The 26,011-nt window shown below is 35.4% G+C and overlaps 1 protein-coding gene across 3 annotated transcripts in view; it reads right to left on the bottom strand.

Moving 5' to 3' along the window:
* Positions 1-489: 489 nt before the first annotated feature.
* RC3H1 (ring finger and CCCH-type domains 1) overlaps positions 490-26,011 on the bottom strand; it is a 93,514-nt gene continuing 67,992 nt past the window's right edge. For all 3 annotated transcript variants that reach the window (XM_023728043.1, XM_023728044.1, XM_004372831.2), the window contains 9 exons: positions 23,542-23,912; positions 22,918-23,085; positions 16,140-16,292; positions 12,420-12,633; positions 11,946-12,036; positions 11,692-11,824; positions 10,018-10,194; positions 8,361-8,476; positions 490-7,400 (listed from right to left, as the gene is read on the bottom strand). In XM_023728043.1, the coding sequence (XP_023583811.1) occupies positions 7,250-7,400; positions 8,361-8,476; positions 10,018-10,194; positions 11,692-11,824; positions 11,946-12,036; positions 12,420-12,633; positions 16,140-16,292; positions 22,918-23,085; positions 23,542-23,912 (1,574 nt within the window). In that variant the 3' untranslated portion in view covers positions 490-7,249. The remainder of the gene's footprint in view (positions 7,401-8,360; positions 8,477-10,017; positions 10,195-11,691; positions 11,825-11,945; positions 12,037-12,419; positions 12,634-16,139; positions 16,293-22,917; positions 23,086-23,541; positions 23,913-26,011) is intronic.

Below are 26,011 nucleotides of genomic sequence, written 5' to 3' on the forward strand. Positions count from 1 at the left end.
CCTTCTACTTGTTAAAATAAATCCTTTTATCTGCAACTCATAAGAGCCTTAAACACTAAGTAGGAGCAACATGAGGCTGAGTCAGTTTCCAAGATAATGAAGGAAGGAAATAGCATTTCAACAAAACATGGCATCTTTGATATAAACAACATGCACACTAATAATACAAAATTGAAAAAGATGACCCTAATCCTCTCAAAAATCTGCAACAAGTGGAATAGGTACTTATTCAGACCCAGAGGTGCCGCTGCTCTAAACATCTTCCTACTACTATTTCTTTCACCTCACTTGTTTTGAAGGCTGCTTAAAAACTGGAAATACAAACAGATTAAAAAAGAGGAAAATGGTCCATTTCAAACAGGGTTCTTTTTCCTATTCCAAAAGAACTTTCAGGAGATAAAGTCTTCAAATGAGATTTCACAGTTTGCCAGATGCTAAGGAATTATTCACAGCTTGTGAAATTCCAACCCATTATCTAGTTGTCTTCACTTTTTTTTTTTTAAGTTGGGAACACTTGGAAAAGGTAAAATTTCACAAAATTCAGCAATTTGAAAATCGGCGATCACTTCAAGGCTCAATATTTTTATTTCTGAACAAGTGGGTGGAGGCAGGCAAGAAAGAGGAGGAAGCTGTAACAGAAAAATAAAAATAGGAATGCAAGAAAATTTTCAAAAACTGTATTTTGTCTAGCACTGATTTCTAAGAATAGGAGATATAAATTCTCACTATCCAAAACTGTAAGTGATTTCATGAAGTTACTTATAACCTGACTCAAATCTCATGGGCTCCTTTATTAACCTAGATTATTTGTCTTGTTAAATATACCTCTGCAGGGCACAATCACATACAATCAATACGATTGGTAAATTACACAAGCTCTATCCCAAGCAAATTATGCATCAATGTTAAAAAATTATTTTTTTAAAAAAAACAGAACAAAATAAAATCCACCCAAAAAGGTGATAATGACTGCAGAATGTCTCGGGGAGACTGGTATGAGCCTAAAGACCAAATTGACCATAGTCAGGAAAAAGGGGGAGAAGGGCTGGCAAGGGCAAGAGACCACACACACGAAGAGGAATCTCAAAACTGGAAAATGTTTAAGTGGGCAAAAGGTTTTGTTCATTATCTTAATTCACCTTTCCATTGCTCTTGTTCCAAAAAGTCATAGATTCATTATAAAGTAAGATAATGAGGCCCATGGACAATAGAATAAAATGGGAAAAAAATTTTTTTCCTCCCAAGTTTCTTTCATTCCCAGAAGGTGGGAAGAGGAAGGATGAAAGGGGTGTATGGATGAAAATTTAAGCAACAGAACACCTGGAGAGAGTAGCTTTCAAGACAATATCTTAGTTGAAAAGAGGACATAAAAATGATGAGCAAAAGCTTAAAATGCCTTTCAGAGGAATATTTTATGGCGTGGTTCAGATATTGTGAGAATGGCAGCCAATCAATGGGGAGAGATTCCACTAATAAATGGTAATTAAAAAAAAAAAATCAGGCAACCAATTATCCACCTAATAGTTTGTTTCCATCCTTTCTTGACCCTTTCATACACCAGCTGGGGTTGGGGTGGGGACACCTGACAGTTTCCAGTTATAAGATGACTCTGAGCATACAACCTAGAATGGATGCCAAAGACTTGTGAGCTCTGTCTACTTGGAGTTTAAAACAAAGAAACAAAAACCAACCAGAAACAGCGAGACCTCAATACAAGAACATAAGTCACCTTATCTGATAGATAATATAAATTCCACAGGATTTTATTTTTCTAAATACATATTTCTGGACACAATTTTGTTTTGAGGTTTAAGATCTCCCCCTTGGGTTATTGTGCCTTATTTTCTGGTGAAAACAAAGGTTATTACTCTAGGGATGTTTTGCCCGGGGATACAGCTTAGGAGAAATTCAGTGTTTAGCTGAAAATCCAGAGGCTCTGAAAACAAGGATTCCAGTGGTAAGGTAAGTCTCTTTATCCCAAAAGGATTTCAAAGAGTTCCTTACCTACTTCGTTCAGTGCAGTTTTGAAAACCCACCTATTGGGAACATGTTTATTATTCCAACTTATTACTTACTCCTGGTGGTGGCAGTTTCCTATTCTTAGTTACCATTATAGCTAGTATTATCAATCAGAACCTACTACTTGTGAAAACATCTTTAGCAATTACAGAAATGAAATCTTAAAATCCAAATCTTAAGTTCTTTACTACTACTAGTAGTACCTTTTAGCAAAATGTACTTATATTTCTTTTTCAAGTGGCTCAGAAAAGCTGAATTGAGAATTTTTTCATATTAACTGCAATCTACCTTCAATTCCCAATAAGCCATTTCAGCAGGAAAATTGCACAAAGCTGAGCTGAAGCAACAAATAAATAGGATCTAAAAATCAGCTGTCCAAGGTAGAAACGTATGAATGCAGACCAGCAAAATGGGCATTCAGGTAAAATGATGTCAGTAGTAGACTGCTTGCTCATTCAATCCCTAATGCTGAAAGTCAAATCTGCTTTAGTTCAATAGTTCTGCCTGATTTTTATTTAAAAGGACAGGCAGATTTTTCAGAAGAGGTCACCTTGCAACACTGCAGACATGTATCATCAACTAAAACATAAACACAAATTGGACTTTTATAGGATACAAACCTAAGTAAACACTGGAGTTGTCAGAAAGGCTATTAATTTATTTTAAAAATTGGCTGTTGCTTTTAAGTGTACTTTTTAAGAAAAGATTTTATAATGAAGCTTTTACTCAATTCTTTAAAATGAGCAAAAAGAAAAGTAGAAAAGAGATGGTAAGACTTCCATCCATCACTATTGAATATAAGTAACTGAATACTCTTTAGTGAAAACAATCAACTTTTTGCTACATCTGAACACATACTGACTGACTATAGTTAACTATTTCTCACCAGTCACATGCTCAAAAATTCTTCTACTCAGTCCCATGACTTGATCATAGTGATAGTAGATTGTCATTTAGGCACAAGTTAAAGAACATAAAAATACAGAACATGCTATCATAACAAGATAATCTCAAAAAAGGGGGGGGGGGAGGCTGCTTACACACAATACTGTAGAAGATGAGATTCACTGGTTAGAGAAATTGATGAATTTTCATTACTTTTACATTTTATAAGGCTAGCTAACTTTAACAGTTAACTTTAGATAAATATACTTGCAGAGTACAATCAATTCACAAATACTAAAAAGGTTTCACAATCAAAATGGCTACTACTTCCCCTAAAACCAAAACAGAGTAAAGCACAAGTCTTTGGCTCTCCTTTAAAGAAAACAGCAGGTTACCATTCTTAACCAGACCTTTGTTTGCCTACCAGTAGGGCAAATACCACATTTGTGCATCACTGAGTAATAACACCATTAGAAAAGGCAACTTCACAGAAGTTATTGGCTAAGCGAATTCATTTGAATGCTCTGTTTTGAAGCAGCAAACTGTCACTGTTGCAGATTGGGGAGGGCAGTGGGTAAGTCAAGGGGAATTGGCAGGATGGAAAGTTCCAGGGGAAAAAATAATACACATTCACGGAAAAATTTAGGAGTTAAACTTTGAGCTTCAACCCTGAAGGCCTATGGAAAGTCTGATGGAGTTACGTATTCAAAGTAGCTAATGAGAACCATAGCAATTTTCTTTTAGGCAAAAGAATAAATAAATGGGAAAGAATAGGAAAATGGAGGGAAATGTGATGGGAGAAGGGAATCAACCACATCATTAATTCTGTACCAAATAATTTTTACACATTCTGAATAGCTGAATATTTGTAGCTGGCATTAGGAATAGTGTCTTACCATTTGAATATTACCAGAAACGTATGCTATAACTAGCTTTTCTTTTAATTAGAAAAGTAACAAGGAATAGATCTTTGGTCATTTTAGTCTCTGTAAATTACAAAGACAGGGCAGCTATTGTACTTATCTTGTGACAATATCTATAAATAAGGCAAAAGAGCTTTGTATAAAGCAGGAAATTGAACCTAGATGTGTTACTCTCAGTTCTTCTAGCTTTTTCAGAGATCCTTTGAAAAAAAGTAAGTTGAAGTACTTTTATATTCTATGCTACAATAAAATCCTGATTTTTGTTTTCTAAAGAAGAGTGAACCCAAGGCTTTATTACTTCTACCTTAATCCTCTCAGAATTGTTCATGTTTATCTGAGATGTCTATGAAAGTCTTCCCTTTTTGAGTGAAAAAGTCATCTTCAGAAGAAATATTTTAGTAAGTAGAAGGCATAAAAACTATATTTTCTATCTATCTGATTATCTCTTAACTGTTTCTAAAGGAACAAATAAAATAAGAAGGCCAGAAAAAGCAATGCCTTTCACAGATTTTGACAAAAAAGCCATTATGCCCAGATTGGCCATTTACCCTTATAGGCTCATCATATCACAACATGTATCACAGAGAAAAGGAAAAGAACAGAAAAATGCCATAAACTTTGGGGCTTTTATTGAAGTCCTAAACCTGTTGGTTAAGCACTAAGAAAGGTGTAAAAATTTCCAAGAGGCAGGACACAATGATCAATTTAAAGTAAGTTATAGGCACAACGGAACAGTATACCATTCTTCCACCTTTTACCCAACTGGTTTGCCTCTGGGGTGTGAGGCCTTGGATAGTACAGCTACAATTCAGGCTACAACTTAAGAGATCATTTTTTTCTCAAATGAAAATGCTTAAAAAGTGAAAGAGACTATTTTAAGTCTAAACAGTGGCTTTTCTGGATTTGTTCAGAATAGGAGTACTGTATAAATTAATTCCTGTTCCTGCCTAGCTCACAAAATCAAAATGGTGAACACAGAAAGAGTGTATTTGAAGAGAATAACAACAAGAATTAACAGAGGCTGAACTATTAGGGGTTTCAACAGATACTTAGAATAGAACTTTACTTTTACTCTGAACTTCAACAAAATCAATACCCACAAATTTCCTTCTAATATCAGAGTATTTATGAGTTCCAAAGTGAACCAACTGCTTGTAAAACTTAGGAATTATCTGACAAGTCCAAAGGAGAAATAAGATCTGCCCAAACCTGCCTACAGAAGGTTGGAGGCCAAGAATGTTGCCTTTTATGGTTATGCAGAGATATGAAAAATCTTGGGACTCTGTCAGACACGCAAAAGTTTCTCTCCTTCTCCCAATATAAAATAAGCACTTAAAGAATAAATGTAAGAGGGTTTTGAGAAGAAGTAAAAAAGCAAGTTTGTTTAAAAAAAAGGAAAATGTGGATATCAACTGAAAAAATGCCTCATCTTCATTCATTGCGTCTACCTCCCAATCAGACATTTTATCGCAACAGCTGCGCTCATGCGAAAAATCCTTAAAACATACCCAATATATATACAGATATAGCTATGTATATCTGTATATATATAATATATATATAAATTTTTATTTAAATAAAAAAGAAAGCTCGAATCCCAAGCCAATATGTGTATATCAAATCCTTGACCAGCCAGGTCTGTAGGGCATAATCAAATTCAATGTGAAATAGTATATAACACGGTGCCTTGACTGGGCAAATTAAATAATCGCTACTCAAAAGAGTGTTCTGTTTGGACTCTCCTACTGGTAGGCAATGGCAGGACTGTATTGCCCCCTTCCCCCATTTGTTTCAGTTAACAATGATGGATACAGAGCTTAGACTGAGGTTGTTATGACCTCAGCAGGAATTAAGGGTTAAGAAAAAAAGAAACAAGAAAAATATAAACTCTTCCTTTTACCCAACCAAAGCAGTGCGGTAACTTATTACATAACCAGTGCTTTCTGATTTAGTAGCATAATCCAGAAAGGGAAATAAAAAAAATCAGGCGAACAGAAGGATGGGAGAGGGTGACTATATCTTTTATAGGGTTTTAGTTCAGTATAGACATGTGCATCAGAATATGTGCAGCAGAACTAAATAATTTAAAAATTTCTTCCTTGCTCTTTTCAACATTTTCACAAAGAAACTTTTTCAATATTGTAAAGCCAAGTACACGAAAACTGACTGCTAGGTATACTACCTACACTTGTGCTAATGATTCTGACCAGCAACAACGGATCAATCCATAAATTATCCTTAAGACCCAGGCAGTTCATATTTAGCAAATCTTTTTGAAAGCCAGGGGCTCCAGTATAAAGGGATTTTATTTTATACTTTTAGGTTTTGAGGGTAAAACAAAAACATCTATTGGAATAATGTGGCTCTGTTCATTTTATGTTCAAATTAATTGTTGCAGTTTTAAAACATGCTTGATGTCCTGGTTTTTTTTTTTTAACATTCTATGATTTCTGCAAAACTTCAGTTTGGAAAACACAGCTCCAAACTTCCAACCATGAGTTCAATACAGGCAATAAATCAAACATGTATTTTCAATGCTGATAAATTAATAGCTCATCCTTAATCTCCATTTAAACCTAATCAAACAATCTAAATGTTGAATTCAATTTCTTATTACATTAAGAGAATGAAAAGGCATCAGTGGTATGAAGAAGGGGTCTCAAAATGAACTGTCTGGTAATCATCTCTCTATAAAAACAAGAAATAAAACCCTCATAAACAAACAGAACAAAACAAAAAAACCTCAAGTTTTAATGCCATAAGAAAAACATACCTATACATGAACCTAGTGACCCAGAAAGGAAAAAAACAAAAATAAAAACAAAAAAAGTATAGTTTCCAAATAATAGCTCCGGGGAAAGTTAGTTTGCTGCGCATTTTCCAATAATTCAGTCTATGACTGACTCTTTTGTTTCTCAAGCACCACAGAATTCTCAGAAAGGCTGGTGCTTTTTGTCTGCTTTAGTTTATAGGGTGGTGACGGCTGGAAAGGATTAGGGATAAGGAATTATACACTGGGTATGTAATAATACCAAAATACAAGAAAAACCTACTTCATTAAGATCATACAATTAATCAAACAGAGTGTATATATAATATCTTCTTTTTTTTTTTTTTTTAAAGCCCTGGATCCAAGGCGTCCAAAGTTATTAAAATAAAGTTCATTCACAGAACAAAAACAAATTTAATCTGAACTGCTTGCAGATACTGCTAATTTTCTTTTTCTTAAATTAAAAAATGCATTAATGTGAACTATGTGCAGGGTTTGTTTTAGTAGTGGTGTTTGTGCACATTGCCTCCGGTGCTTTTCCTGGATTTCTCTGACCACTCTTAGAGAAAAGTTTTAGAAGTTATCCATTCTCCTACCCCTAGGCCCCACAAACTGATCAGGAGCAGAAGATAAAAGTAGGACTCTTCATATTTTAGGGAGCAGAACTGGGTGTAACTCCTGATCTCTGGGAGTCATTGTTATCCCCTCCTCCCTCAGGATCCTCTGATAAGTTCAGGGAACTGGTCTTGTTTGATAGGAGGCTGATATTCTCTTGTGTCAGGGCTGATCCATTTGGTACATCACTGTTAACACACATAAAAAAAAAAAATCAAAATTTTAAAAAAGGAGAGAAAGAGAAAAATGATTATTTAGTAGAAAAAAGTCAATGAGGACTTCCTTTTAGCACTAATGAAAAAATATGGATGGATTCCAAACTTCAGTGTACAGCTCCATACCCATGCTACAGCATAGGGGTTGGCAAACTATGGCTGGCCGGCTGCTTGCTTTTGTAAATAAAATTTTATTGGAACACAGTCCACTCATTTGTTTACCTAATTTCTATGGCCACTTTCACGCTGTAATGGCCAAGTTGAGAGTTACGATAAAGATTCTTAAGGCCCACACCCTAAAATGTTTATTCTCTGGCCTTCAAGAAAAAGTTTGTTGATCCCTGCTTTAGCAGGTTTACTAGTATGAAGAACTTACTTTGACTCTAGGATAACACAAGCCTAAATGCAACATAAACCCAAGCCTGAAGGCAACAGGACACTGGAAATTCTTGTATATTATGAGGAGGACAACTCAGGACTACGCATCAAAAGCCTTAACATATCCTAAGGAAACAGTTAAAGATGTGTAAACAGACAAAATTGTTTATTGCAGGGTGGTTCATGATAGGTGATACTATCCTTCCATTGTGATAGAAGAATACTGGAAGCTATGGGATAAAACAAAAAAAATGGGAGTGGAAGTAGGGATTTGTAAAATCAAGCAAGGGGCTAAATGCCTACACACTTAAAAACGAGGAGGAAATGGAACCAGAAAATTTCATTTGTTAGGTAGTTAATAGGTAATTCAACCTTGCATCTGTTCTGAAATGAGTTTTATAACTCCTATATTTATCTAAAAATACTTTTTGCAATGTATACAGAATGACATTTTAAAAATCAAATCATATTTATGAGGGTACTTCTGACATAACTAAACAATATGGTTATTTCTCTTTTATGTGTAGTACAGTAATAAAATGTGCTTTTGTTTACCTGAATGTCAATGTAAGGTCCTCAGCTGGAACCTTGTTTTGTGATTCTGGCTGTCCATTTTCTGCTTGTTTACTGGTATTCAATTTACTTTTCATGTCCAGAGAACACTGGTTCTCCTTTGAAAGAGAAGAAAATAAATTCAGTTATCTTCTATTTAATGGCGCTAATGGAAGAAAGCAAATACAGATAATACAAGCAAACTGATGATCCAGAAATCGTTATTTAGTTTTGCAAAATGACTAAAGAAACAGGCAGACAAAAGGAGAGACATACACAGAAACACAACAGAGTCAACCTACTTGCTGACTACTCAAGCTGGACAACAAAAGCAAGACTGCCTCAAGCTAACATGGAAGAGTCTCACAGAAAAACTGCTAACTAAGCCAACAGAAAACTAAATATCCAATTTATTTGCTTAGAAAGAGCATGACAACTGCAACAAAAAAGTCAAAATACCATCAATCTGGGGAAGTGGTTCAATTATCTAAGATTCAAAATTTACTAAAACGAAATGTTTATGCACTATGAAGCAAACCCTATGCACAATCCATGGATACAATTCCACAGGAAAGAATGTGCAGACTGCATCTCGCTCATATATACATATATATATAAACAGGTCACACTGGCTTAAGGGCAGTGAAAACTAGAATGTTATTTGGCATTAAATTTTTATATAACACGATCTTATAGCAAAATAATAAGTACTATCCTTTCTGCTTTCCACAATCATTAATCAGTATGTTTAACAGAAACTTCCAATTAACCACCTCGTTTTAGCTAAAGCTTTTTTTTCTTTAAATTTTATTTTGTTGCTGTTGTTGAGAATATACACACCAAAACATACAGCAATTCAACAGTTTCTAAAAGTACCATTTAGTGACACTGATTACATTCATCAAGTTGTGCAACCGTTCTCACTCTGCTGAGTTGTTGCCCCCTTATTAACATAAACTCACTGCCCCCTAAGGTTCCCATCCAATCTTTTGAGTTGCTGTTGTCAATTTGATCCCATCTAGATAATTCTTAAAAGAGCGTAACTAGCTAAGCTAAACTAATGGTCAGTTTTAGGATGACTTCAGGGGACACTTCTGGTTTAAGGTTCAAAGATTATCACAGGGTATAGTTTCAGGGGTTCATCCACCCTGCATGGCTCCAGGAAGTCTAGACTCCATGAGAATCTGAAATTCTGTTCTTCATTTTTACCCATTTTGATCAGGATTCTTCTATGGAATCTTTGATCAAAATGTTCAGTAATGGCAGCCGGGCACCATCCACTACTTCTGGTCTCATGGCAAAGGAGGCAGTTGTTCATGGAGGCAATCAGCCATACATTCCATATCCTCCTCCTATTCCTGACTTTCCTTCTTCCTGTTGTTCCAGGTAACTAGAGACCAATTGCTGTGCCTTGGATGGCCGCTTGCAAGCTCCTAAAGCTTTTTCTAATGCAGAATCCTAATACAAAGAACGCACTCAAACCAAACAGGACTGAGGAGAGGAATGACAAAATAGGGAGGCAGCTCATCTTCATGAGACTTATCCCAAGTATTAGTCGCTCATTAGAGTGCCTTGGAGTGGTGATTCTAATGAAAGTGCCATGAGTTACACAGAAGCTTTCATTTCATCTTCCCTCTCTTTCCCCACCATTAACACTCACCATACTCAGTTCCCGAGTTCTCTTTCCAATTTCCCTTTCCACCTGGTGCAGTTCCAAGCTCAACTGCTCACTCGAGATCATTCCAGGCCATTTTGGAGGTGGAGGTGGTGGTGGAGGCTGTGGCTGGCCTGCCAGGGTGTTTGCCTCCCTCTGCAACACCAGCCTGTTACTAACAGCCTAAATGCATAAAGCCAAGCACATATACAACTCAACACACTTCACACCATGCACAGAATGGCCAAGCCCAATTCCAGACCATAGATTTAAGTAACGTATCACTGAGGTATTTTGAATAAAATTATGCAACTATAAGACACTGTCTTAATTTGAGTACTATTTGAATAAAAAAAGAAAAAACAGGATTTAAACTTAGTGAATAGTAATTTAATGTTAGGCGTAAATTGCTCTTTTTATTTTCTTATTTGAAAGAGAAGTTAACTATAAATATGCCTCTTTCCCTGTCTCAAGAATTTTTTTTTAAAGTAAATCTTACAATTTATTTCAATAAAACCTCAGAAATAGCAAGGACTTCTAACTCTAGTGTTAAATATGCAGCAAGCTTTCCAAATGATACTGATACTCTTTGGGGATAGAAAATGGATCTAGAAACTTCAACTAAGACAAAAAGCCATGAATTAGCAGGATAAGGGGTAATGCCTTATGGGGTTAAAAAGTCTGACTGTTTAAAAAGTTAATGAACTAAAGATAGGCATAATCCAACATAATATTCTTTTTTTACAATAGGAATCAGCAAGAAATTTTGGACCAATGTAAAAAAAGCAATGGCAAAAGTAGACAAAATATGAATACTATACAGATTTTGTATTTCTAAACCTTATTGCTTATGTAAAAGCATAAGCCAGACATGTGTTCCATAAAACAATCTCCAACTGGTCTTCCTAATAAGAAAGTCTAAGATGAATTATAAAATTTTCCCCAAAGGGGTGCCTTATTTATTATTAAAGATTTTGGTAGGAAGATAAAGACTAATGTTCTAACAGTACCTTTTTTATTTTTTCCTCCAGAGAGGAACAATGTATTTATCATTAAAATGTCTTTAGTTTTCCATATTCAAAGAATATGTCCCCATGTAAAGGCTGGTCTAAACAAAACCTAATCCTCCTTGTGTAGTACTTAAGGGGTTTTAAAAATTCTTTGTTTTCTTAAGTGGGAGCCATCTATAAAATGAGGATAATACCACTTGCCTAACCTACCTCTCAGGGACATTGTGAGGGTCAAATAAGACATGAGATAGTAATTTATAAACTCTAAAGGACTATATAAATGAAAGGTGTTGTTATTATTATTAGAGAAGGACTATGGTTTTTTTTTTTCCAAGTCAAAGTTCTAAGCTTCTACTTTTCAGATTTATAAATGACAAGGATTAAAGGAAATGAGAAATTAAAAACAAAACAAACCATTCTTAAGCTAAAAGCATCTGCTGATAAAAAACAATACACTTTATATTTAAATGTGACATCAAGGAATATAAGTCCTACTATTTCTATTCTCAGGTAACAGAAATTCTAAAGTTTCCTAATGTCCCCGAACTGAACTTAGTACTTGAATTCTTTGAAGAATGGACACCTATAACAACTGTTAAAATTTTGTCTTCATACTGCCTCGAAGTTGCTCCTTTTAAAGTATCTTTCAGAAGTATCTATAGACTAGTACCTCTAGTCCACGTAGCTGGGTCTGTTGGTTAATCTGATGGTTCAGTTGCTGTAATTCTAGTCGTAGCTGTTCCCTCTCAGCAGATGGAAGGGGTTTTCCATGACTGGTCGCTTCTGACATGGACATTCTCTCCCTTTGGTAGAGAGAGTAAATTTTAAAGTTTTATTTTATTAAAATATTATTAACAAGAAAAACAGACAAAAAAATAAATGAAGTTGAATAATTTTAAAGGTTTGTAAAAGAATGACTTATACCTCTCATTGAAGTGTCCCTGAGAAGGTATGTTTTGATGAGGTGAATATGGGGAACTTCCCCAGCCACCATGGGTTCCATATGGACTATAATCTATAAGAGAATGATATATTGTGGCATCATGGAATTCACTGATTTGAATCCTCTTTTAAAGTACTCATAATCCAAAACCCACTGAAACTTCAGTCTTTTTCTTCTGTTTGATTTTTTTTTTATAATGAGAATACATTATTTTATAAAAACAATGATGCTCTTAAAAAACCCCAAGAAATTTAGGAAATCTTCGTATATATATATTTAATTTTACTTTATACCTCTAGAATTCCCGGGTGATAATTATTCTCTTACAGAGAAAATTCCATGGAAAAGTTAGAGAAGCACTGCCTTGGAAAATTACTTGAAGCACTGATAGTAGGGGTGGTGCTGGGAATCATGAATATGAGCCCTCTAGATCAGCTTATATTTGAGATTCTTACCTGAAATGTTAATAGATTTTGTGGGAGCTCCCTGAGGTGCCACAGCCTGCATTGGGCCAGCACCCTGATATATCGTTTTGGAAGTTCGAGAGATGGCACCAAACCTAGATACTGTTGGTCGATCTCCAAATGGGATGAGGTCATCATCACTGGTTTCTGCTGCTCTTCTCTGAAGATCCAAACGCTGGTCTCTCATTCCTTTACTGTCCACATTCTGATAAGAAAAGTAAAATGAGAAATCCACCCCATACTTAGATCTCTAATATAATTTCCTCTAGTTCTATAATAAAGTTAAAGAAGAGTATAATGCTCTTACTGGTCTAAAACTAAAATCCTTAGTGGCCTTTGGTTATCATATAAAACACTTTCTTAAACCTCTGGCCACTCCTCCACAGTAAGAAATATACTTTATATCATGACCCAGTACATATATACACACAAATATATACAGGTACATATATATATAAAATTTCATGACATGATATTTACCCTTACTATATGCAATGCACACTTATATTTCTATTGTTACTCTGATTGATTAAACAAAAAGTTGACTATGACCCACTATATCAATTTCAAAACTTTGCTAGTTTGAAAAACATTGTTTAAAAATATAAGTGCTAGAAAAATTCAGGAAGGGTTAATGGTGATGGTTGAACAACACGATGAATGTATCACTGAACTATAAATGTGATGATTGCAGAAATGGCAAATGTTCTGTTACCTATATACTTACCACAATAATAATAATAATAAAAGTGCTAACATAGGTTTTTCAAAGGGATTTCAGTCAGAAAGAAATAAGTACCAAGAAAAATGGAAATGAAACTCCAATTATGAAGTTGCTAGAGCCTTGCTATTCAAAGTGCAGTATGAGGGCTAACAGCATCAGCATCATCTAGGAACTTATTAGAAATACAGATTATCAAGCTTCATCTCATTCTTACTAAATTAGAATCTACATTTTAACAAATCCCCAGGTAATTTGCATGCACGTTAACATCTGAGAAACACTGGACTAGAACATATTTTTAAACTTCTTTCACCCATTTGAGGTATTTTAAATTACATCCAAGTTGGGTTGACAAACTTTTTTATTTCTTACTGATTTAAGGAAGTGAGTCTTATTTTCATTTCCTCTCTATATCCCTTTCTCTTCTTCTTGGCTGCATCCAGTCATATTTATGGTACAGATATCACTTCACTCATTTAGAGTGATATTAGCATGCAAGTCTTTCTTTTCTATTACTAAGAATTGGTCTTCTCTTAACCAACCAGACAAGTATGTATCTTTTGATGAAAACCTATATAATAACCTAGGGGAACTATTGTAAAAATTAATAAGAGCAAGTGGTTTAAGAATAACAGTCAAGGCGTATGGTTTCAGGGGACAACTAGGTCAACTGGCATAACAAAGTTTATTAAGAAAATGTTCTGTATCCCACTTTGGTGAGTGGCGTTGGGGGTATTAAAAGCTAGCAAGCGGCCAAGATTCATCAATTGGTCCCAACCTACCTGGAGCAAAGGAGAATGAGGAACACCAAAGACCCAAGGAAAATATTAGCCCAAGAGAAAAAAGGGCCACATAAACCAGAGACTCCATCAGCCTGAGACCAGAAGAACTAGACAATGCCCGGCTACCACCAATGACCGCCTTGACAGGGAACACAACAGAGAGTCTCTGACAGAGAAGGAGAAAAGTGGGGTGCAGAACTCAAATTCTACTAAGAAGACCAGACTTAATGGTCTGACTGAGACTGGAGGGACCCCGGACGACATGGCCCCCGGACTCTCTGTTGGCCCAAAACTAAAACCATTCCTGAGGCCAACTCCTCAGACAAAGACAGACTGGACTATAAGATATAAAATGATACTCATGAAGAGTGTGCTTCTTAGCGCACGTAGATACATGAGTCTAAATGGGCAGCTCCTGTCCGGAGGCAAGATGAGAAGGCAGAAAGGGACAGGAACTAGTTGAATGGACACGGGAAATCTGGGGTGGAAAGGAGGAGTGTGCTGTCACAGTATGGGGAGAACAACTAGGGTCACATAGCAGTGTGTGCATAAATTTTTGTATGAGAAACTAACTTGCTCTGTTAACTTACATTTAAAGCACAATTAAAAAAAAAATAGTCAAGGCATACCTTTCAACTCAGCAATACCACTTCTAAGCATAATTTTAATACATGTAAGACGTACATAAGAATGTTCACTGTAGCACTGTACATAATAGTGAAAAATAGGAAATAACCTAACTATCCGTAAACAGGAGAACACATAAATCATTGTGGTATATTCATACAATGGAATCTGATAAAGCAGTTAAAATTAATGAACTCGGGCTATAGGTATGAATATGGATACATCTCAAAAACTCTGCTGAGTGAAAAAGCAAACTGAAGTATGTAATTTATGTAAGGTCTATAAACATGGAAAACAACACTGTTTGGAAATAGTATAAAATTATCCATAGAAATGATAAACACAAAATTCAGGACAGCGGTCACCTCCAGGACAGGAGGGAAGAAGAGAAATGAGATTAGGGAGGTGGTGTATGTAGGGGATTTAATTATCTCTATAAAGTGTTATTTCCTTAAAAATTAAATAAGAATTTAGATAAAATAGTGATATATTTAAAACTTGGTTACCAAGTGCACTGGTATTACATCATTTTTGTAATACTTCATTAAAAAAACAAAACAAGCCAAGGAATACTCCCTAATTCATTCTGTGAAGCAAATATAACCCTGATACCAAATGCAGAACAGATCATGGATTCTAGACTTTCTGGAGCCATGGAAGTTGGATGAACCCCTGAAACTACTGTCCTGAGATAATCTTTAAACCTTAAACCAAAAATATCCCCTGAAGTCTTCTTAAAACCAAACAACAGTTTAGCTTAATTAGTTAAGAAATGTCTGCCTTCAGTATTATACTCTTTTAAGAAATATCTATATGGGATCAAGTTGATAACAGCAACTCGAAAGATTAGATAGGAACCTTAGGAGGCAGTGAATTTATGTTAATGGGGGAGGAACAACTCAGAAAACGAGGGTGAGAATGGTTGCACAACTCGAAGAATGTAATCAGTGTCACTAAATGGTACATGCAGAAACTGCTGAATTAGTATATGTTTTGCTGTGTATATTCTCAACAACAAAAATAAAAGTAAAAAATAAAACAAAACAAAAAAACCCAAAACAAGCCAAATGTAATAAATTCTAGACTCTCACAACTCACTTGAAACTAAGCAGTTACAATTCTGATTCAAGTACTATTATCATTCACTAGATTCATTTTTGTTGTTAAAACTTCAGAATTGTAGAAGAGTTATAACTTACTTGATGAAGAAATCAAAGGTCTTAATTATGCAAAAATAATTTAACAATTTTTTCTGACCATAATATATTATGCAGCTGTAAACAACTGTGGGAAATTGTTGGCTGCACAGAAATAATAACAAATGCTCTTCTTTATCTAGATAGATATAAAAAAGATTTTTAATCTATATCTGAAACAAACAAACATACAAACAAAAAATAATAGCACTTATATTGCAGGGCATATAGAGTGGTTTGAAACTCTTAAGCAAAAGCTTAAGCAAAAGCTTAAGCAAAACTTTTAAGCAAAGCTCAATTATTTGTGCTTAAACTACAATGAGTGACTACTTGTTTGACTTGTCTCGATCTGTATTACTTATAGCTTAGTTATTACACATACCATCATTTCCACACTCCCTGCTGCCACAACATCTTTGGGTTTTGCATCTTTGGTCCCAATGTAGGAGCCAATGGTGTCACATGACCAGGGAGAGTACTGGCTATAATCATTTCCTTTGTATTTCCCAGCTATCTTCAAGTCTTCATCCAAAAACTAAAGATCGAAAAAAAAAAAAAAGAATAAAAAAAAGAAGAAACAAAATTGAAAATGAGTCTATTAGTAATAAGACAAAGAAAGCAGCAAATTTCTTGGGAAAATAATTTAAAACATAATTTAAAAAATTCTATACAGTATATTAATACCAACAACTCTTTAATGTAATCTCTAAAAGCAATAATTCATATTTTGAATAAATCTTGCTCCTAGGTTGATTCAATGAAGCAACAAGGATAAAAAGCCTAATCTTCTTTTCTCAGAATGAGTTCTGCAATTATCTAATAACAGAATAGCTCTTCTAAAGGATCCCTGGTTGTGCAATGGTTAAGTACTCAGCTGCTAACCAAAAGGTTGGTGGTTTGAACCCACCCAGCAGCTCTGTGGGAAAAAGCCCTGGCCATCTGGTTCTGTAAAGATTATAGCTTAGAAAACCCTATGGGGGAGTTCTAGTCTGTCACATGGGGTCGCTGTGAGTCAAAAATTGACTTGATGGCACCAAACAACAACAGGGCTAATATATTTTTATTAAAATCATAACATTGACACTTGCATATGTTTTACAATTTCCAAAGTGCTTTCATGTACTTTATTTCATATGTTCCTCATGTCCATGGTAGACAACATAGGTTGCCATGAGTTGGAACTGACTCTATGACAATTAGCTTGGTTTTTATTTTTATACAAGTATGGGGTAGTGCAAGAACTATAATCTTTTTTTTTTAGTTGTGTTTTAGGTAAAGGTTTACAGAACAAATAGTTTCTCATTGAACAGTCAGTACACACATTGTTTTATGACATTGATTAACAACCCCCAGAACATGTCAACACTCTCCCTTCTTGACCTTGGAGGACCTTTTTTTTTCTTTTTGGTGAAAATATACATAGCCAAAGATACACCATTTCAAAAATTTTTACATGTACAATTCAGTGACACTGATTACATTCTTCCAGTTGTGCTGCTATTCTATCCTTTTCCAAATTATTCCATCACCATTGCCTTCAACTCACTGTCCCCTAGGCTTCCCTAGAACTATAATTTTAAATGTTCCCTTCACTTTACCGCAAGATACATCTACTGACATACTGATACCCCTAGGGGCGGCTGGTTTATCTAATTGATCCCTGCCTACCCTATAGTAAAAAGATCCTCTCTCTTCAGACTCACTATTATTTGGCTTTCTGCACTGACAGAGGTATGCTGCTCAACAATATCACTAATTTTCAACGACAACTTCTGCTTCTACATATCCTCTTTTCTTTTCTTTGTCCTATCACTACTGAAAACAATTTCATCTCCTTTTTTACTTATCCTCTACTTACAAACTTCATGTAGAGCAATTAGCCTTTTAAAGACATGACGTACTGACAAGGGTGCTCCTTTTTTTTGCCAATAATAATGCATTATACAGCTGCTAAAAAAGAATGAGAAATTTGTATATACTGACATAGAAAGACATCCAGGATAACTGCTTAAGTAAAACAAAAAACAAAATACCCCAAAAGATCTATTATTAAATGATCCTATTAAAAATAAGCATATGTTAGTTCATGTACAGAAAAAAAGTTGAAAGAATAAAAATAAATTGACAGTGGCTACAGGAAATGGGATTTTAGAGAACTTTCTATTATGTATTTCTATATGTATGAATTTAGAACTATAGTAGGCTGTTTATAATCAGAACTGAGGTTTAACATTATAGCTTTGTGCGTCAGTAACTAAAATGATTCTAGATACAATTCATAAATATCCAAGCATTATTGTAATTTTTAGAAGTAAAAATCACAATAATAAATACAAACAGCTATTATTTACCAAATTCCTGTTATGTGCCAGCTGCCTTATGTCTTACATAATTTTTACCACACTACTATGAGGTAGGCTATCCTTGATTTTCAAGTGGAGAAATCTGAGCCTCAGGATTCAGCAAGGCTAACTTACAAAAGGTCATATTATAAGTGGCACAGCTGAACCTCAAAGTTAAGTTTGTTTGATTTCAAAGTCGGCTCACTTTTCACAATGTGTATTTTTTTTTCCATATTTTTTATAAAACAGTGTGGCATAACAAGGTTCTGGAATATCTCTAATATGCAGTTTTTGAAAAAATATCATATAAGTTGTTTATAGTTTACAAGTAAATTTACATTATTAGAAGATGTTATGACTTTACTATTTTGCATGGTTATGGAAAATTCATCCAAGTGTTTAGATGGGAAAGCTAGATACCATGAATAACTTCTATTTAGTAGATCACGTTTACAGACTTAACAGGGTACTGTTTACTACATGTGATGCACTCCACTTTTCAATTTTCATTGCTTATTATTAATAATTTGTCACTTAACAATGTTGTTTAGAACCATAATTCTACACATAAAAGACACAAGATAATTTCTTTCCATAGTATCAATTGCTACCCTGCTGAGAACACCTATTTGCCTCTTTTTAAAAGCATATACACCCTATAAGCTACAATGAGGTAGGACATAAAATCAACAACAAAAAAACAAAATAAAATCAAGGCAAAAAGTTGCTTTGTAAAAAACCTTTTGACAAATCTCTAGTAAGACTGAACAAGAAAAAAATATCTAAATTATGACTATCGGAAATGGAAAAAGGAACATCACTACAGACTCCAGAGACTTAAAAATAATAAGACAATACCCATTCATGATAAGTATTAAAACTGTTGTGTAGAAATACAAAGATAAACCCAAAAATTATGGCTTACTGCTCTGTAGGATATTAACCAGTTTCTTTAAGCAACCTTATTTCATAATTCTTTTTTTTCCCCTGCCTTTCACTAAATAATATATGCCAGTCTCTTCTCTTCCTACTATGAACCAGTTTCATCATCCTGCTGGTTCTCTCATAATGAGTTAAATAAATCTTTGATATGTCTCACTTATAAAAAGAAATTCTAAAACTATGACTACAGGAGAATTCATCAATCTGATAAAAATTATCTATAAAAAGCCCTACAGCAAACATCACAATAGTGAATTAAAAGCTCCACCCATTCCAAGATTAAAAATGAGTCAAGAATACCTGCTATCATTACTTCTATTTAATATTATACTGGAGGATCTAGCCAGTGCAAAAAGATAAGAAAAAGAAAAGACATAAGGATTAAAAAGGAAAAAATAAAACATACTAGAATAAGGAAATCTAGCAAGGCTTCTGAATAAAAGGGTCAATACACAAAAACCTACTGAATTTGTCTATATTAATAACAAGTAGAAAATGAAATTCAAAGAGGATTCCATTTAAAATAGCTTTGAAAACATCTATCACCTAGGAATAAGTTTAATGAAAGATGTGCAAGACACTGAAAACTATAAAACATTACTGAAAGAAATCAGAGAAGATACAAATAAATGGAGGGGTATACCATGTTCATGGAGATTTGATATTATAAAGAGGTCACTTCTGAAATCAATCTAAAGCAGCACCATCCCCTAGAAATATAATGTGAGCCATACAGGTAATTTAAGAATTTCTAGTAGTAACATTAAAAAGAAACTGGTGAAATTAATATATTTTATTTAACCCAATATATCTAAAATATTATTTTAACATGTAATTAATATAAAAATATTAGATAGTTTACATTTGAGTCAATGTAATCCTGATCAAAACTGCAGCAGATATTTCTGTGGAAATCAGCATGCTGATTCTAATATGTTTGGAAACGCAAAGGGCTAAAATAACTGGAGTTACAAAGCCAAAAGGGAAAAACACGCTCAGGATTTCTCAAGCTGAAAGAACTGAAGAAAAAATTCAAGTCTCGAGTTGTAATATTGAAGCATTCTAAGGGGAAAATACTAAATGATGCAGGAAGCACCAAAAGAAGATGGAAGGCATACAGAGTCACTGTACCAAAAAGAACTGGTTGACATTCAACCATTTCAGGAGGCAGCATATGATCAAGAACCGATGGTACTCAAGGAAGAGATCCAAGCTGCACTGAAAGCACTGGTGAAAGACAAGGCTCCAGGAATTGACGGAATACCAGTTGAGATGTTTCAACATACAGATGCAGCAGTGGAAGTACTCACTCGTCTATGCCAAGAAATTTGGAAGACAGCTACCTGACCAACTGACTGGAAGAGATCTTTATTTATACCCATTCCAAAGAAAGGTGATCCAACAGAATGTGGAAATTATAGAACAGTATCATTAATATCACACACAAGTAAAATTCTGCTGAAGATCATTCAAAAAGGGTTGCAGCAGTAAATATACCAACAGGAAACTGCAAGAAATTCAAGCTGCATTCAGAAAAGGGCGTAGAACAAGGGATATCCTTGCTAATTGCAGATGGATCTTGGCTGAAAGCAGAGAATACCAGAAAGATGTTTACCTTTGTTTTACTGACTACGCAAAGGCATGTGACTGTGTGGATCATAACAAATTATAGATAACACTGAGAAGAATGGGAATTCCAGAACACTTAATGGTGCTCATAAGGAACCTGTACTTAGACCAAGAGGCAGTTGTTCAAACAGAACAAGGGGATACCGTGTGGTTTAAAGTCAGGAAAGGTGTGCGTCAAAGTTGTATCCTTCCACCATACTTACTCAATCTGTATGCTGAGCAAATAATCTGAGAAGCTGGACTATATGAAGAAGAACGGGGCATCAACACTGGAGGAAGACTCATTAACAACCTACATTATACAGATGATATAACCTTGCTTGCTGAAGTGAAGAGGACTTGAAGCACTTACTGATGAAGATCAAAGACTGCAGGCTTCAGTATGGATTACACCTCAACATAAAGAAACAAAAATCCTCACAACTGGACTGATAAACAACATCATGATAAACAGAGAAAAGACTGAAGTTGTCAAAGATTTCATTTTACTTGGATCTACAATCAATGCCCACAGAAGCAGCAGTCAAGAAATCAAATGACTTATTGCATTGGGCAAATCTGCTGCAAAAGATCTTTTTAAAGTGTTAAAAAGCAAAGATGTCACTTTAAGGACTAAGGCATGCCTGACCCAAGCCATGGTGTTTTCGATCACCTCATATGCATGCAAAAGCTGGACAATGAATAAGGAAGACTGAAGAAGAACTGATGCCTCTGAATTATGGTGCTGGCGAAAAATACTGAATATACCATGGACTGCCAGAAGAAGAGGCAAATCTGTCTTGGACGAAGTATAGCCAGAATGCTCCCTAGAAGCAAGGATGGTGAGACTTCATCTATTCTGGACATGTTATCAGGAGGGATCAGTCCCTGGAGAGAAGGACACCATGCTTGGTAGAGTAGAGAGTCAGCAAAAGAGAGGACGTCCCTCAACAAGATGGACTGACACAGTGGCTGCAACAATGGGCTCAAGCGTAACGATTGTAAGGATGGGACAGGACCAGGCAGTGTTTCACTCTATTGTACATAGGGTCACTATGAGTCTGAACTGACTCAATGGCACCTAACAACAAGAACAGTCAAGGCAATCTTCAAGTTCAAGAACAGAACTGGAAAATTTACACCACCAGTATCAAGACTTATTATAAAACTATATTAAGACAAGGTGGTATTTGTGCAAGGATAGACAAATTAATGAAACAAAATAGAGCCCAGAAACATATGGTCACCTGACTATGACAAAAGTGACTGCAAGGCACCGAGAAAAGAATGGCCTTTTTATTACACTGTGCTGGATCAATGAAATATTCTTATGCAGGGAAGAAATAAAAAGGATCTTGACGCCTAACACTGTATATAGGCAGTCCTCGACTTATGACATAATCGAGTTACAATGAACTGCATTTAACAGCTGTCCTTTGTTTTTTTTTTGGGGTACTTCTTATCGTTAGTGATATGTAATACATACATTATCGCAGTGTGTGATTTGCTGATGTTATCATTCTCAGTGTTCAATTTTATGACTTACTATTCAAAATACTGCTGTATAGATTTACTCTTCTAAACTAAATCAGGGGCTTCAGCTGCTTGAAAACATGGACCTAAACGCTGATTGCCTTGCTAAAGTTGATACGCAGATGCGGGAAGCAGTGAGATGTTACCACGAAATACATGCAGACAAAAGGAAAAAGGACCATACAGACAACTCTCATTAATTTTCTGACTAGAAATGCCATCCCCTTTCCCAAGGATAATCCAGATGATCCAGAACCTTCCACAAGTGAAGTTATTACTGTAAATGACAAAATGCCACTACTGCCCAACTCTTCTTCATTGCCAGAATAAATTTTTATGATTTGTGTAGTTTTTGATGTTATGTATGTATGTATTAAAATATAGCTGTAAGTTTATACGTAATGTTTTCAACCACTAAAGACAAATAAACATTGGATTTATAAAGATACTGATAATAAAAGGCAATATACTAGGAAAAAAAAAGGTATTTGACTTAGGTCAGAACCAGCTTACAAGAGAGTTGTCAGAACGGAATCCTGCTGTAAGTCGGGGACTACCTATATACAAAAATCATTTCTAGATGGATTATAGATCTAAATGTGAAATAAAGTAAGCTTTTTAGAAGAAAACATAGTAAAATATCTTAATAATCTTGGGAATAGGCAAACCTGCACACAGAAGAAAATAATGATAAAGGCAAAAATTTGATAAATGGGACTAAAATAATGTGCTTACTTCCTCTTGGTGGAAGGTAGGAGGCAATGTTGGTGAAGGTGCAAAAGGAGGTGGAGAGATGACCTTTCTTTCCTCCAGCTGGGCCATTATTTCCTTTCTTCGGCGATGTAGCTCATCTAAACTAGGATGGGGCTGGGGAGGAGGTGGAAGACGGCTGTAAGGAGGCTCCTGAAAATGGAAAGATTAGTTAAAATTAAAAAATAGTTTCAGAACACATTAATTCATTTAGCACATATTTTAAATAAGTAGATCAACATATAGGGATACCAAGAATTAACAGGACAAAACAAACATAAAACCCCAAAAAACTCGCAAAGCGCTAAATTTAGGTTTTTCTTGGCCAGGGATCTTGCACTTCCAATAGATCTAGAAATGTTAATAAAACCAACCAAAGTTAAGAAACTAAGAAAGGTTAGTAGGGGAGGAAGAAGGTTTTGTTCCTTTAATAGTTTTTCAAAAAAGTATAACCTACACAAATTACAGAAAGATGAAAAACCAGAAAGAAACATTCGTATAAAAAGGAATTGCTCAAAGCGTTATTACAATGGCAAAAAAAAAATACTGAACCACTGTAAAAGATAATTAAATTAAGTCTATGTAATAAGAAAAATAAACACAGCATACTCTGAGGTACGAAGGTCTGATCTGAGTTGGATGGGGAGCCACCGGATAGTAACCCTCCATCTGCTGGTATCTTTCTCTGGATTCTGGAACATAAGATGGCACTGCTGCAGGCGGAATCTCAATGGGTATAGGGCTTTCTCGAAACATCTCCTCTCTCGTATAAGACTGAGCAGGGTATATCCGACGGCCATCATAGTGAGGTGGGTACATAGGTGGGTACTGCTGTGGCTGTGTGCCATACTGGGAGTTTACTACACGATCTTGGAGGTAAGGTGGATAATGATCCAAGTACGGAGGGCCAGGTTCAGGAGCAGATGGTGGAGGCCGGACAAAGCGGGACACACATTGTGGTGGTGGAGTATAGTACATACCTGTACAACACAAGAGGAATCAAAAGCAACAATGAGCCAATCTATTTTTCTATACAATATTTTTCATCTTAAACACTGAAGAGTAAATAATCTGCTCATTTCCTTAGAAAATTTCTCCTCTGCTTATATAGTCATGTTAGCTTCATGAAAAACAACAAACCAAAATTACCGTTAAAAGTCATTAAAAAAATAATCTGTTTATAATCTATAATAGTAGATTGGCTCTCTCAATTGTTTGAACCTCTTTCTCACGTGTCTTAACGCAATGCAGGCATTGGAAAGCTAAAAACTGTATTTTCCAAACGTCCTTGAGGCTGAGGTTCCACAAATCACTGACTTACATGAGTTTTAAATGTGAAACTGAGTTAACTGGAAAGAGATGTGGCACACAAAATACCCAGCAGAAGCTGGTGCAGATCTAGAAGCTACTGCATAGCTCTGTAGTTCTTGAGACAACAATTGTGGTGACAGCTTCTCAATTTCCAGACTTCTGCCTCAGGTGATCAGATTCTGGCACTAGCAGTTAGGACAGAAGTTTCCCATTTCTGCTTCTTCATTTTAACAGGTTCCTCTGGCGGCCAGTTCTGCAGTGTTGTTTTGGGACTCATTATCAGAAGCCCAGCTTAAGCCTGCTTCTCCAGCGTGTCCAATGATTTTGTAGGCACCTAACTCCCTGTGCTAAATTAAATCTCTTCCTGCCTAATATAACTAGAATGGATTCTGTTATTTGCAACTGAACCCTGACTGATACACAGGGTATTTAACGTTACACATCAGCTACCTCAACAATAGCAGTCAAATGGTCAAAAGGAAGATGCAAATGAACTTTTATCATATTTTTTGAAATATACTAAGCAATACCAATTTAAAACTATTCTTTTGAATGTAGAGAAAGAACAACAATTTGATTTAAAATTAAAAGAGAGCCTTGGGAAAAGAAAATGTAGAGCACCTTAATCTATCTCAATTTAAAAAACAGCACTCACTATTTATACTGCCTCTGACAGAGAAATCCACCATTTTTAGTTTTAAAAATTACTCCATGTTTATTTTACATATAAACTGTATAAGTGAAACCTCAGTCATCTCCTTTCCCTCATTCCTCATACCCAATATTATCATTACACCTGGTGTTAAAAATAGATTGAATTTTGTCTCCAGAAAATGTGTTGTAAATCCTAACCCCTATACCCATGGATGTAATCCCATTTGGGAATAGGTTTTTTTTTGCTATGCTAATGAGGCCATATGCATATATGATGTGTGTTAAGCCAATCATTTTTGATATATAAAAAGGGCAGACAGGCAAAGACACAACAAAACAAAGATGGGGAAGACAGATGCCATGCACATGAAAATCACCAAAGAACCAAGAAACAGAAGCTGAAAAGAGACAATGACCTTCCCCTAGAGCTGACAGAGAGAAAAAGCCTTTTCCTAGAGCCAATGCCCTGAATTCAGACTTCTAGCCTCCTGAACTGTGAGAAAATAAGTATCTATTCATTAAGGCCACCCACCTGTGGTATTTCTGTTATAGCAGCACTAAGAAACTAAGATACTTGATTAATTTTTCAAATTTGTCTATTTATTAAATCACTTCTTACTCCCACCAGACTAATCCAGGCCTCAACACTCACTTAGATTTAAAAAAAAAAAAAAAAAATCAAAAACCAAACCTACTGCCGTCCAGTCGAAGACAGAGTAGAACTACCCCACAGGGTTTCCAAGGCTGTAATCTTTATGGCAGACCACCACATCTTTCTCCCGTGGAGCAGCTGGTGGATTCAAACCACCAACCTTTCAGTTAGCAACCAGGCGCTTAACCACTGTTCCACCAGGGCTCCTCCTTAGAATAACAACAGCCTCCTAACTTATCCTTAAATATAGACTCTCATCTTTCCAATCCACCCTTGCTGGTTTAATTTTTCTATTTCTATGCCAAACATCCCTATTTAGGGCATTTCTTCCATAAAGTCTTTTTGATTCCTCAAGTTCTCAATGATTTCCCTTGAGTCTTTAAGTGAATTTCTACCACCACAACTTAACCACCACTTAACTTTTTTTTCTTTTTAATTGTACTTCAGGTGAAGGCTTACAGA

This window comes from Trichechus manatus, unplaced genomic scaffold, assembly GCF_000243295.1.
Source record: "Trichechus manatus latirostris isolate Lorelei unplaced genomic scaffold, TriManLat1.0 scaffold00021, whole genome shotgun sequence".
Classification (NCBI taxonomy): Eukaryota; Metazoa; Chordata; class Mammalia; order Sirenia; family Trichechidae; genus Trichechus; species Trichechus manatus.